The following is a 14,239-nucleotide window of genomic DNA, read 5'->3' on the forward strand; positions in this document are numbered from 1 at the left end:
TTCATCATTATTTTTATTTTGTTATTTATCACTATTTATTTTTTTTTGCAGAATGCACATTTGACATTTAACGAACGGTAGCTGTCGTTTATTTTATAAATAATAATAATTATCCATATTCCTCTAAGAGAGTGAGTAATGGCACTTTAACCATGAGCTAAAAATGCTAGGACTAGAGTTAGTGCTCAAGTTCCAACCGTAACAGTTGAAGCGAGTAAAGGCGCTATATTCTTGGTTTCGAAACCCGAACATAAGGAGGAAACTATGTTCCATCCCAGGAAATTGGTCAACAAAGAGGGTACTTTTGTAGCTTTGTCACTCCCACCAAAGAATTATATTACTTCTTACATACCGACCGGTTGGTACGGATTGTCCCCGTTCTTAGATTGTATTGTACTACATATATTGCGCTACGCAGTAGGCTTGGCCGTTGACAAGAAAAATGTATGGAAATCATTTAAAAAAAATGGTGGCTATCATTTTCCAGGATCCTTTCAAGTACTGGCTGTGTTGGTGTAGACTAGACTAGATTGGGCTCATAGGTAACTGCCAACAACGATGCCAGCCGAAAAATTCAACGGCGCGTTATGGCAGAAAATCGTGCATACTTTGGTCTCCGGAGGACGCTCCGATCGAGTAGAATTCGTCGCCATCTACAAGACGCGTGTCAGACCGGTAGTCCTCTACGGGCATGAGACATGGACTATGCTTGTTAAAGACCAACGCGCCCTTGCGGTCTTCGAGCGGAAAGTGTTGCGTATCATCTTTAGTAAACTGCAGATGGAGAACGGAACGTAAAGAAGGTGAATGAACTGCAGGAGCTGATTGGGGAGCCATCTATCGTCCATCGGGCTGGGCATGTAAGGATGTCGGACGACAGCCCGGTAAAGATGGCTCTTGAGACCAATCCGTCAAGGACGAGACGGAGAGATGCACAGCGGAGAGGCTGTATCGATCAGGTGAAAGGCGACCTACGGACCCTACGCAGACTGCAGAGATGGCGAACTGCAGCCATGGACCGAGTGGAATGGAGACGACTCTCACGTACAGCAAAGGCCACACCACGGCTTGGGACTGTTTGGTAAGCGAGGACTTGTTTCGAGAGGCAATGCGCGAGTGCCAGTATGAACCTGTGTGGTGACCAACCCGGTGGCATCACTGACGTTTACGTACAAAACAAGTGAAGCCAGCATTAGCTGGATCACTGGATCAATTTTACATACAATTTGACAGCTGATTCATCGAAACACGTAACACACAGTGTCGGTGTTCAGTGGCAGTGTGCTTACGTGTTGTTTTCGGGTGATATATTTATTGCACATAACGTCGAGTGCTTTAGGCCTCTGTCATAGTAGACGCGAACGCGAGCGATGGGGCGAGAAACTTGCCGTAGGTAAATAAACAGCTCTCTTTACGTCTGATCATTTACCTACGGCAAGTTTCTCGCCCCATCGCTCGCGTCCGCGTCTACTATGACAGAGGCCTTACTTGATAAAACAAAAAATAGATGCGTAGCATTCAGGGCCGGATTTACGATTGTGGGGGCCCGGGGCCCAGTTATAGTGCGGGGCCCAAAAAAAAAACAAAACCATTTTTTTATCGTACGAGGTAAAAACATTTATTTGCTATTGAAAAATTACCAAAAATTTGTTAGAATTTTCTCTTAAGCCCTATTTAGAGTTCCAAGCGAGGTGAAAATCTCATGCAAAACGTTCATTTTTTCACGCTCGTGAAAAATGCAACCTGCAAAAATTTCACTTCGCTTGGAACTGTAAACAAATTCGATCCAGCGAAATCAAAGGTTGTGGATCTCATCTTTTTCACTTAGGTTTATTTTTTTTCCCGGATGCAAACGCTAGTGAAAAAAGCAGCAGCAAACGAAAACTTGCGTGCGTTTCTATTCTGTCAGTTGCAGCCAATTTTCACTTCGCTCGGAGTGTAAACTCGTGAGTTTCGCTTCACTTAAACTGTAAACTGCAGACTGGTGAAATACCTGCGTGTAGAGCGGGGGCCTAGTGTGGTTGGTAACGTCTCTGCCAACCACGCTCGACGCCTGGGTTCGAATCCCACCGCCGACATAGGTGTCGATGGTTGTGAGGTGGCGTGATCCATTCACAACCAACCCAACTGGTCTAGATTCAATCCTAGCCGACACCGGGAGATTTTCTGAGGCGAAAAATCTCTGGGATCACGCCTTCCATCGCATGAGGAAGTAAAGCCGTTGGCGCCGGTCCGGTCATAAACGGGTCGTGAGTTAGGGTCCTGGGTGTGGAGTCGCCTCCCTGGGCGTCGGTGATTGGCCACAACAGTGGCGGAACTAGACCGACGGAAAATAAGCGAGAATAAAAAAAAAAGAAATACCTGCTTGTTCCACAAACGGGTTTTCACGACAGATTTCGCAAGCGAAAATTTACGCTTTTTCACTTGTCAAATGTTTCACTTCGCTTGGAACTGTAAACTATGCTTTACGAGTTTTTTTGCAGAAAACTTATTGATTAAATAATCAACATTCAACTCCTTCAGTATACTCGTACTCGAAACTTAATAATGCTAAGTTTGACTGTCTTTCATTATTCACAGTGGTACGCACTGTGCGGTATTTTTAATAAGTTTCATCTTCGATTTTTTTTCTTGATACCTAAAAAAAAACTACCGCAATTTGAAAAAATTGCTATCCACAGGCAAAAATTTGCACACAATTTGAGAAAGACTGCGCAAATATAAGACGACTCTGACAATAATAGAAACTAGGAAAAAACTACGCACATCTGCAGGTCAATAAAATCTGCACACGAACTCAGAAAATCTGCATTTTGCAAAGCACATTTGGTATCCCTGATTCGGACAAGTTAGCAAAAGCAATGCATTAAAAAACTCGTGGGTTATTTTCTTTCTCTGCTTTACTTCCCATGTGCGTTGGTTCGATTCAAATGGTGTGTTAATGTGTGTCATTTCAATAGAATCCAAGGTGAACTCTTATGGATGTAGTTGTGATATTGGCGCTCGCGAAAAAATAAAACTGAAGGAAAGTGTCAGATTGAAATGTTCTGTTCAAATTTTTTTACTGTAAATCAAACTTTTGATTGAATCTCATTTTTTAAAAAAGAAAAAATCTTTCTCTTGATTTGTGGGGGCCCCAAAAATGTGGAGGCCCTGGGCCCCCCCATAAATCCGGCTCTGGTAGCATTGTTATAGAATGTACACAACGTTTGTTCTTGCCGATTGCGAATGGCGGTGTTTCTTGCAGGTAGCTGGCAAACGCGAGATGATTTAAGGAATAACATTTCAATGTATGTGTAAAAGAGAAAGCGTATCGTGCCACCTTCAAACATTTACAAAGCTAAGCCAAGCTATTTTTTTAAATATTTATATTGATTTAAGCGCATAACTCTGTACAACATATATTATGCTTCGCTCGTCACACTCACACCGCTGTGTGAACAAACCTTCAAAAACATAAATGAGACTAGTGCCGCTGTCTTTCACGGAAGCTTCAGGAAACAAGACCGATGTCACCGGGTTGGTGGTGACGCCTACTGGATCATAATGGCCAAGATCAAAGGCATGCGGAGCTATCACCAGCTTTACTGAAGCGAATCATCGAGTGACTCATGCAACAACCTAAGGGGCTATCCACACTTCACTTGGACAGAACTTTGACAGTCCCCAGCCACATAAATTCTAAAAAATTGGTATGGACCGTAGGCCCTTCACTACACTATACTAGGACGATTACTTTCATCAATAGTGTTATGTCTGCCACGAATACCTAGACTTAATAAGAGGTATACCACAAAAGATGAAAACAATGGTTGCAGTGGTCCAAATCTTACAAAAAACTATCACTATTGACGTGAAGAATGCGTTTAAAAGCGCAAACAGCGGGACTTCAAAGCGCTTGCGCTTAGGAGCATCCACATACCGGTTTCGTCGTACGTAATTTTGGAAAATTACTTCCAGAACCGAGTACTAGTTTACAACACGGAGGTGGGTCAGCAGTACGTCCCAATCACCGCAAGAGTTATGCAAGGTTCCATGCTGGGCCCGATGTTTTGGAATGTCATGTATGACAGAGTGTTAACACATCATGAGACGGAGGTCACGGTTGTTAACAAATCAGAGCAACATGCGGTGGTCACAATTCCTACAGGTTGCTTCAGACAGTATCTACACTGGCTTGGACCCGTGGGGCTCCTCATGTGTCCCATGTGCGTGGATGCCAGGGAGACCGCTGAGCATGTCTTTTTTGTATGCCTTCGTTTTGTGCGTGCGAGAAGCGACATGATAGTAGTGAGCGGTTAGTACTTAGTAGTAACAATTGCATGGCTAACGCCACGATCCTTTACTGCCGTTATCAGGCTCTCTCGTGGCAGCCTTTTCTCGTGGCCTTTTAGATCAGCATCGTACCTCGAAACCAACTGAGAAGCTATTACTTATTGTATGTAAGCTGCAGCAATATCGTAGCGACAGCGACTGAATAAGATGGTCAATCCGATTTTCCTGGCGAATCGCGACGTGGCGGTGCTGATGGGCGACGAGACCTATCTCACTTTGGATGGCAACGACTGGCAGGGGACTTCGTATTTTACTTCCCCCACGATGGAAGTGAGCTTAGAGGTGATGTTTATTTCACACAACAAAGTCCCCAAGAAGGTGCTGCTGTGGCTGACAAATAGCGAGAAGAGGATGTCAAAGTCGCTCTTTTTTCGATCTGGACTGGCCGTGAGCGGGGAAATTCATAGTACGAGGTGCCTGCCGGAAGTTGCGTCGTTCATCAAGAAATACCACCATGCCGAAGACGCGGTGTCCTGGCAGGATTCGCCCACTACTCGAAGCGATCGTAGGTGGAGATGGAGCGGATGAATATCGATAATCCGCCGAGCGTCCCTGAGCTGCGTCCTATCGAGAATTTTGGACAAACCAAAAGCGTCAGATTAACTCCAACAATTTTATCACGAAAACTGAGGAGGAATTGATAAATGAAACGAAGAAAATACTCAAAAACATGCCTACACACATATTTTCGTCCGTCATGGTGAATGTTCCGGTTAACTGCCGGAAGGCCGCTGGCTCAAACTCAATTATCTGGCTTAGTTTTTTATCATCATCCAAAAAAGTTCATTTTTTTTCAATGTGAACGTTAGAGAGTTCCCGCTAAAAAAATCGTTCGCGTCGAACATAGATTGAGTGCGCTTAACTTTTTTTTCCAACTGGTAAAAATGTCACTGATGGATTTCGCTCAGTGAAATAGTAGGATGGTGGTATTCAAGACACGACCGCATGACGTTGACTACCGTATTCTTATACTCCATTAAAACAAATAGTAGAGGGAATTGTAACGCTTCTTTTACAAAGCTTCGAGGCACCGAAAGGTGCCAGTTGCCGATTATTCTTGTTTACTGGTTAGTCCGTCCAGAATTTTTTTAGCCATGTACTACTAACAACCACCAGCATTACGGGTGAAACCGGCACGAGATGACCGGTACTATTTTGTCTTTCCTCCTTTCAGCTGCTAACACCTAGCGTCCGTATGTAACCGGTACGGTTAAGTAATGAAACTGAAGGGGTGAAATGTTCGAACGGTATACACTTAAAAAATTTCGCCGAATCTCGGCATTGTTTGTGCCGAGATTTGGACAGCCGAGTGCTCGGCAACCATCTCGGCTGAATCTTTTTTGCCGAGAATCTCGGAAAACCAATATTTGACAGATGCCATTTTATGCCGAGAATCGTGGTACACAGTTGACTGTACTCTCGGCAAATCCAGCCGAAAAGCGGCAAACCAGTCCAACGACCTTTCGGTTATATAAGCTGAATATTCGGCACAGTAAAAAGCCGTTTTTTCAGTGGAATCCAATCGCAGAAAATAGTTTTGCTATGAATCAGGTAAGCAAAGTTCTTTTAAAAGATAAATTATAAGCTCGATTAGTTTTAGTAAGTAAAGAAATTTATTTATACTAAATCTTGAATACTTATCTTTATCTTGCTCGCCAGTGAGGCATTGAGCTAAACATCTAATCTAAAATTACGTCTAATGCCTATCCCTAAAACAAATACAATATTGTATTCACACGATTTGAAACTACACTTTTTGAGTTCCAGCCACTTCCCCCCAAACTGTACTACATTTTTTTCGGCTACTGGATTGTAAACACTTGTAATTTGCACAAATTTCAGCCAAACTTGTATCCGATTCCTGTTTGCTCACCCGTAACACGCAAAAATTTTCCATAAGAAAAATGGCGGCAACTCGTTCATGAGAATGACAGCTGTATTGCCGAAACACGGCAACGAGTAAAATTCGTGCCGAGATACCAGTAATGTTTTTGCTGCCCTCGGCATCAACTGTGTTCAACGATAAATTCGGCAAAAAATAGAGACGAGATTCGTCACGCTTAGTTTTTTGGACGAAGTCTCGGCAAAATGATCTGACAACTGTCGGCAACCGGCATTATTTTGCTGAAATACCGGTTGAATCCAAAGTTGCCGAGTGAACTCGGATGTTTTTTTGCCGAGCTCGAGATCCAGTTTTAAGTGTGTACCTTTTATACCAAGGCTTCGTCAGTTAGTTAGAAAGAAGGAGGGGCTAAGCAGAAAATAGAATGACAAGGAACGTAAATAAGCATCGGAAACAGAAAGTGACAACAACAATAACAACAAAGTCAGATCGATTGTATCCGTTAGTGTCGACTGTGCTTGGGAAGAGAGGTATCCCGCATAAACAAATACCATACACGAATGGTTTCCCGTTTAGTATCTTAACCATTTATTAAAAAGTTACATAACCATTTACATACCATATCAGCTTCAGTTTTGACCATCTAGTTTATAGTAAACTGAGAAATAACCATTTGGTGAACTAGGCGTTAGGTATGGTTACCATTCAAAAACATCGATTTTCCCGAACATATTTTTTTCGATATTATACACGATATGGTAAACTAATAATCCAAAATTTTTTACTAAAACTATTCTTCAAATAGTATAAATATGTTATTTTGCAGTAGTTTAAGTTGTTCAGGTATCATTTCATGAATGGTATATTTATATTGATTTATATTCTGATAATCGTTCGTGGAATAGTCGTGATATTGTTTTGAATATTATAAAGATTGTATGTGACGATTTCTTTATTTTCTGCAAAGACATGATTTTTTTGTTTTTCACCTGCAGATATCATCACTTGCCAGCCATGTAGCACATTTCTCTTTGTGAGTAGTCATATTTGTATTCTTCCAGGCTGCGAGGGGCGCTATTTTGCATTCGTCGTGCAATGTCGACTTCAACTTCGTTCTGCTCGGTGATACTGGATAGAAAAAATTATTGTGTAAATACTAAAGCCGAAAGATTTGTGACCAATTTGGTTACCTTCCATTATAGTTTGTCAAAAACCTGCGACTACAGCGTTTGCTGGAAGATATATCTTCGTTTTTCGATGGAGATTCAACCGTTGAAGGTGTGGTGAACAAATAGTGCTCCTATTCGGGGATACTGAATATAATATTATAGCTCAATGATTTAAGTCATTGAATTTAGTACAGTAATAACTGATAAAAGATATTATCACGAACTGTTATCATACTTCATTAAGTACAGTTAAAGTCCTTACCGCTTCAGCAATGGTTTTTGATTATGCGGGATGTCACCTCCGCTACATGATATCGCGGATATCATGTTCGAAAACCAATAAAAACCTGATTCGTAGCAGTTGGCAACACGGCCAAAGCACATTTCACGCAACACCAGCGATGCCAGATTGGAAGACATGTCTTCAAATGGAAGACGTTTACCCTGCGGTGAAGACATCTTTGTTTGTGAAGACAAATGGGAGACATTCAAAAATATGTGAAGTGAAGACATTCGAAAATATGTGATATGCCCGCATTTTGGCAGAGGTGGTGACCTTTTTTTTTTTAGCTTGACAGTTTACGATTCGCCGATAATTATTCCAGTCTTTAGTCGATCCTAACGAGCCATTTCGAGTTGGAAGACATGTGAAGACATTTTTCATTAGAGCGTGAAGACATTTGAAAAAATGACCTGGCATCCCTGCGCAACACTTCTAATTTCGCAATTCGCGTTGCATGCGCGAAAAAGAAGGAAGGAAATATTTTTGCTTTTGTCATCCGCATATTCTTGTCGTTCGAGTTAATTCTAAGGTCGCTTAATTTGGCTGATTCGCAAATGAGAAAAGCATTTTTTATTACTTCCAGTCAGTCTTTTTGCATAAAAGCTAGATACAGTCGTAAACAGCAATAATAATATTAGTTCTCTCTTTTGAATAAAACTATTGATCTTCTTCGTTAATGTAATAGGGGGTTTTAATTTGAAAAAATACCTGTTTTTTCTTATACTAATCGATAACCGACCTTTCAATAGGCATTACGTAATTTGTCTTAGATCTCTACGAGTTTTCTTTAATTTTAAAATTGAAAAATTATATTTGTTTCAAATTTTTACTAACTGGCAAGTAGTGCACAGAATGACATTGCTGTTGCTGATTTTTGAGAAATATAACCCTGATAATAAGCAAAGTGACATTTCTGCTGCTGGCTTGTGGAAAATATAACACTGGTTTACGTGTCATGACAAGGATGCCAGATGTGAAGACATGTCTTAATATAGAAAACATTTGAGCGTATGTGAATAAATGGAAGCCTAATAGTCGGTTGATTATTTGCACTCGATTTAATGTGTCACTGGAAGTTTTGTAAACTTTCAACGTGGACCGTGTTTACAGATTTTTTATGAATAAAGACATTGTTTTATGGAGTGTGAAGATATTTGAAAAATGACCTGGCCTCCCTGTGTCATGATTTCTTGACGGTAGGGTATGTCTCTAAACCACTTACAGTTGTTAAAATTCGAAATCGATTTTTTCAATAGTTTTGCTGTTTAAATTAAAAAAGTCAGTAGAATATGCATTTCTTTCGACATTTCTTATCAAAAGAAAATATAATATACATACCCCTAAAACACCCTATTGGCCAATGAAGGACCACCAGTTAGCTTGTTTTCGCTACAGCGGCCACTATAGGAGCCATTACCTTTTTTTTCGAACTTCGAAAAAGCTTCCACTTTTATGCGGGAAAGCTCTAATTTCAAACAAACGCGAATCATCGAAGCGGGCTGTGGTGCGCGGTGAGATGCAAAACGACAACTGTCAAAAAATACGGTACAAACCAAACAAGCAAAGTTGAGGACGTTTGTCTTTCTAGACGAAAAATACTAGGAAAAACGGACTAAAGTTGTGCAAAACTCGAATTGTACATACTGCTAACAACCTTGTTAGTCATTTTGGTGAATTGAATTAAAACAAACTAGCAAACAGATGGAATTCGACTGGGACAACATTAGCATCGGCGATCCCGGATTGAACAACTCCGGGAGCTTTTTCTGTAAGTAAAAAGAAACGGCTTTTATGCTAACGTCATTAGCCAATCTATTGTTTGCTTGCAGTCCGAGCGATAAAGAGTGAAAAACAAATGCTGGACCCATCATCGATAAAAATGGAACAGATTGACATCAAACGCGAGCAGTCCCCGGAACCATGTTCAAGTTTAGACCTGGCTGAATCCGGCCGCACCGAAACTATAAGAGCACAGATGAAAAAGGCCGCCCAGCCAAAAGTCCGCTCGGAGGAAACGTACGATCGAGCGTACCGTTATGCTCAGGCCTACGAACAAAAGCGCCAAGCGCTGCGTGAAAAGGAAAACAAACAACTGCAGGAAATGAAGAAATTCCACGCCCGCCCTGCGCCGAATTTTCGCCAAACGGCGCTGAAAAAGGAGAACAGTGAACCGAAATTCACCATCCCAACCACACCGAAACAGATGAAACCGGAGCGGTTGAAAAAAGCGGCCGAACTGGCTAAGAAACAGGTTTGTAGACAATTCACTCTAGCTATGATTTATGATTATAAACTCCTTTGATTTTTTAGCAAGAGCGAACGAAAGATCCCGAACCGGCCAAATTTCGAGCACATGATGCCAAGGTCCTAAAGGAGCAACCATTCAGGCCAGAACTGCCTAAAACTGTGCTCCCGCAGGCACCATTCAACCTTCGTATGTCGGCTCGGCTGCAGGAACGCAAACAATTCGATGCCGAACTGCAAAAGGCCAAAGAGGAGAAAGCGCGCCGCGAAGCGGAAGAACGCCGGGTAGCAGAGGAACGAGAGCTGAAGCTGCTGCGCAAGCAGAAAGAATTCAAGGCCAACCCGAATCCGTTCAAATGAATTTTTGCTAGAGATTTGATATACATTTCTGTCTTTAGTTTTTTTTTTATATATAAGTTGCTCTGTGAGATTTTATGTTCTTGTGTATTTTACATAAAAATAGTCAATATTCAATCATAAATTGCTGTGCGCCATTTACTTCAATATGAACTAAAACTGACTTTGTTTTTAATCCGAACCTTCATGTTTTCATCTGGGACTTTTTTCGGAGATCATATTTAAAAAGAAAGTCAACTTACCCTCCTTACTTTACTTTATTTTCTTTCAACATAAGCCGAATTACGGTTCCCGACAAAACGGAACGAATGTTTTCTTACATCTTCTAAGCGACACAAAGCAAAACAAAAGTAAATCCTTTCTCTTGCTTAGGCGACCAGAGCCGATGCGGTGCTCGATTCGTACTTCCAGTTCGGTGGCAGTACGGCCTTAATCTTGTAGTAGCGGGCCAACCGGTGGATACGGGACTCGATCAGAATCAGCCGGAACTTGCTGTCGATGTCCTTACGGTTACGCTCCAAATGCTTACGGATCGAGACGGCCTTCTTAATCAAAAAGTACAGATCCTCCGGGATGTCAGGTTTCAGTCCAACGGCTTTCATGATACGGAGAACCTACAAATAAATTATCCACTGTAAACAAGAGCTTCACAAAACATCAACAAAGGAAAGTGACAACAGCAGCGCCTCTAGCGTCGAAGCTGAGCAAACTGTGAACCGCAGGAAGTTCTAACCTTTCTTTAACTGTTGTCCAACTTTCACTGTTTAACCTACCTTGTTGCCATTGACGAACCGGACCTGGGCAACACCGTGCGAATCCCGCAGGATGATACCGATCTGGGACGGGGTCATGCCCTTTTTGCCGAGCTTCTTGATCTGCTCCTTAACATCGTCAGCGTTTAGCTTGAGCCACGAAGGCACCGAGCGGCGGTACGGAAGCGCCGATTGGGAAATACCCTTTCCGGGAGCGTGCATACGACCCATGTTTAGCGGTTGTTTTCACTGTCTGGGAGCTACGGGAAATCTATCACTCGGAACACCACCGACGGGGCGACGTAGAAAAACGCGTGCTCGCTCAACGAGGTGACACGGGAAAAAGAAAAATGAATGCAAGTGCTGTCAGATTAGCGAGCGAGAAATGACAGTTGAAATGACATTGACAGGAGTCGGTGTCGGAGTCGATCAAGGGTTGATTTGTCGGGATTAATTATCGCTGTATTGCAATCAGGGGCGCATATTGCGTAATGCGTGCAAACTTGAAAGAGAACACGTTTGTTATTGCAAATTTCCGCTGAAACGCAAATTACAGACAACTTGCAAGCAAAATGCAAACAACTTGTACGTCAGATTTATCGTATACCAGCATACGAGAGTGAACGCGATAGACTGTATAGATACGATTAACGAAGGCATTCTGTCGCGTTCGCTCTAGTTGACTGGTATACAATCAATCTAGCGTGCACGTTTTCTGCATTTTGCTTGCAAGTTGTCTGTAATTCGCGTTTCACATGCAATCAGCAATAAATGAAAACCCGAAAAAGAAGTACGATGTGTTTTGTGGTAAGAACGGAGAATGGACAATGTTTTCCATTATAACCAAGGAAACCTGGTATTTTTACTGTGAGCTTTCAGTTAATAGCTTGTTTTAACAGTGTTTTTTCTTATTGAATCCACCACCGACAATAATTTTACCATGAAAAACCATGTCAACGACTTTTAGATGTATTGGAATAATGCCTGAAAAATTGCTGCTACGAAACATAACAACCCCCCTTTTTCATGGTAAATGACAAAAACATTGTTTTTTTTTGTTTTGGACAATGATATTTGATTTAAAATTAATGTATATACAAGAAATAATGGTATAACCACAGACAAATAGACATGCCACTCGACGACGACGATCGATCGCCCAGAAAAATAACGATTATTTTGAAATTTTGTTTAGTGGGCAATAATGCCACTAGTGTTGCTATAAGCAAGCGTGCACATTCATTATCAAAGACAAAAACCATCAGTAATACCGCTTGTGTTGATTTAAGCAAGCGTGTACACACATTAGCAAAGACAAAAACCGTTTTACGAAAATAAGTTAGTAGGCAATAAGCTTACATCACATACATAAGACATACGTAACACTCAGGAAGAAATCTCCCAAAAAAGTTGGTACAAAATGAACTACTCGAAAGTACCAACCTCTGTAAAAAAAAACCTCTGTTTGAGTAGTTTATGGAGGTTGTGTACCTGCGCAGCCCTGCATTTGTCTCGTTCCCACTCGAAAAATGCAGCATTGATTTTGTAAACAACTTTTTGACAGTTTCATAAGGGAGTTTGTTGAGGGCTCGAGTAGAGCCGCTATGAAGAAAATTCATTCTGTGCTTTTTCGTCGAGCAGTTCATACCGGTGTTGGTACCGGGTGATGTGGGGCAAAGAGTACCAAAAAAAATCGCCAGTGTTACGTATGTCTAAGTATGTGATTACATGGTGGCGCATAAGTGTAACGTTTTGAATAAGGACGAAGATTTTTCAGGATTTTTGTTCGAAGAGGCACGTCTGTTTGTCTGTGGTATAACTAAGTACAATAAGCAATTTTAATTTTTTTCTTTGGGAAAATAGAAAGACTAGTACCAAAAATAGCAGCAATTTGTAGCGCGTTTTGTCTAGTTATCAGCACCTCTGTCTGCTTTTTTAATGACTGTATCATTGCATTGCTATTTAGAATCAAGTTTTTTGTTACATTTGCTTAACATTTTGACACGTATTCAAAAGAAAAAACGCCACAAGAAGCTATTTTGAATAATAAATAAAGTTGCAGTAAAATCTAAAATGCTGCTTAAAGATTTTTATCGTCACTAGCCAACAGAGTGGAATGTTAAATATTTTCGTTGGCTCATCTACCTAGCAGGCTAGAGCCGGGGTGGCTCGTGCTGTATCATGAAGTCGGGTCCATTCAACTCGTTTCTGGGCTGTATGGCGCCATGCTCCCAGGCGTCTTATCACTCGTAGGTCACATTCAATCTGATCAAGCCATCGTGTACGCTGTGCTCCTCTGTTTCTGGTACCGGAGGGGTTACTGAAAAGGGTCGTTTTAACCGGGTTGTCGTCCGGCAACCTTGCGACGTGTCCGGCCCATCGCAATTTGTTAACTTTGATCAGATGTGCAATGGGGATCTCTCCTAGCAGCGCGTGCAGCTCATGGTTCATGCGCCTACGCCATTCTCCGTCTTCAGCCTGTACTCCACCGTAGATGGTTCGCAGTACCTTCCGTTCGAAAACTCCAAGGGCGTTGAGGTCCTCTGAGAGCAGTATTGTCGTCTCTAGCCCATAGAGGACTACCGGTCTAACTAGTGTTTTGTACAGTTTCAACTTTGTACGGCGGCGCACTCGATTGGATCTCATTGTCTTACGAAGTGCAAAGTATGCACGATTTTCCGCTTTAATGCGTCTCCGGATCTCCTTGCTGGTGTTGTTGTCAGCGGTCACCAGCGATCCTAAGTACACGAACTCGTCTACCACCTCAAGCTCATCGCCGTCTACGGTGATCCGGGGTGGGAGGCTGACATTGTTCTCCTTGGAGCCTCTTCCCTTCATATACTTAGTTTTCGACGCATTGATCAGCAGTCCAATGCGCTTAGCTTCCGCTTTCAGTCTGGTGTAGGTTTCCTCCACCGTCGCAAAGTTTCGTGCTATTATGTCGAAGTCATCAGCGAAGCCGTTAAGCTGAACCCGTTTCGTAAAAATCGTACCACTCGTGTCGATGCCCGCTCTTCGTATAACACCTTCGAGGGCGATGTTAAAAAGCAAACAAGAGAGTCCATCACCTTGTCTCAATCCTCGACATGACTCGAAGGGACTCGAGAGCATCCCCGAGACACGCACGTAACACATCACACGGTTCATGGTAGCCTTGACCAGCCGCGTCAGTTTATCCGGGAAGATATCCTCGTTCTCGTGCATGATTTGCCATAGCTGTTCTCGATCAACTGTATCATAGGCTGCCTTGAAGTCG

General features: G+C 42.1%; 2 protein-coding genes across 2 annotated transcripts; one reads left to right on the forward strand and one right to left on the reverse strand.

Annotated features, from left to right (window-relative positions):
• The first annotated feature begins 9,142 nt into the window (after positions 1-9,142).
• LOC129727071 (calponin homology domain-containing protein DDB_G0272472-like) lies at positions 9,143-10,384 on the forward strand. The gene is made up of 3 exons (XM_055684487.1): positions 9,143-9,398; positions 9,460-9,881; positions 9,941-10,384. The coding sequence occupies exons 1-3, from the start codon at positions 9,332-9,334 to the stop codon at positions 10,232-10,234; spliced, it is 783 nt and encodes a 260-aa protein (XP_055540462.1). The 5' UTR covers positions 9,143-9,331; the 3' UTR covers positions 10,235-10,384.
• Positions 10,385-10,469: 85 nt separating this feature from the next.
• Positions 10,470-11,335, reverse strand: LOC129727078 (40S ribosomal protein S13). Its single transcript, XM_055684499.1, has 2 exons — positions 11,005-11,335; positions 10,470-10,845 (listed from the first exon to the last, which is right to left on the reverse strand). The coding sequence occupies exons 1-2, from the start codon at positions 11,212-11,214 to the stop codon at positions 10,600-10,602; spliced, it is 456 nt and encodes a 151-aa protein (XP_055540474.1). The 5' UTR covers positions 11,215-11,335; the 3' UTR covers positions 10,470-10,599.
• Between the last annotated feature and the right edge of the window lie 2,904 nt (positions 11,336-14,239).

Source organism: Wyeomyia smithii, chromosome 1 (assembly GCF_029784165.1).
Source record: "Wyeomyia smithii strain HCP4-BCI-WySm-NY-G18 chromosome 1, ASM2978416v1, whole genome shotgun sequence".
Classification (NCBI taxonomy): Eukaryota; Metazoa; Arthropoda; class Insecta; order Diptera; family Culicidae; genus Wyeomyia; species Wyeomyia smithii.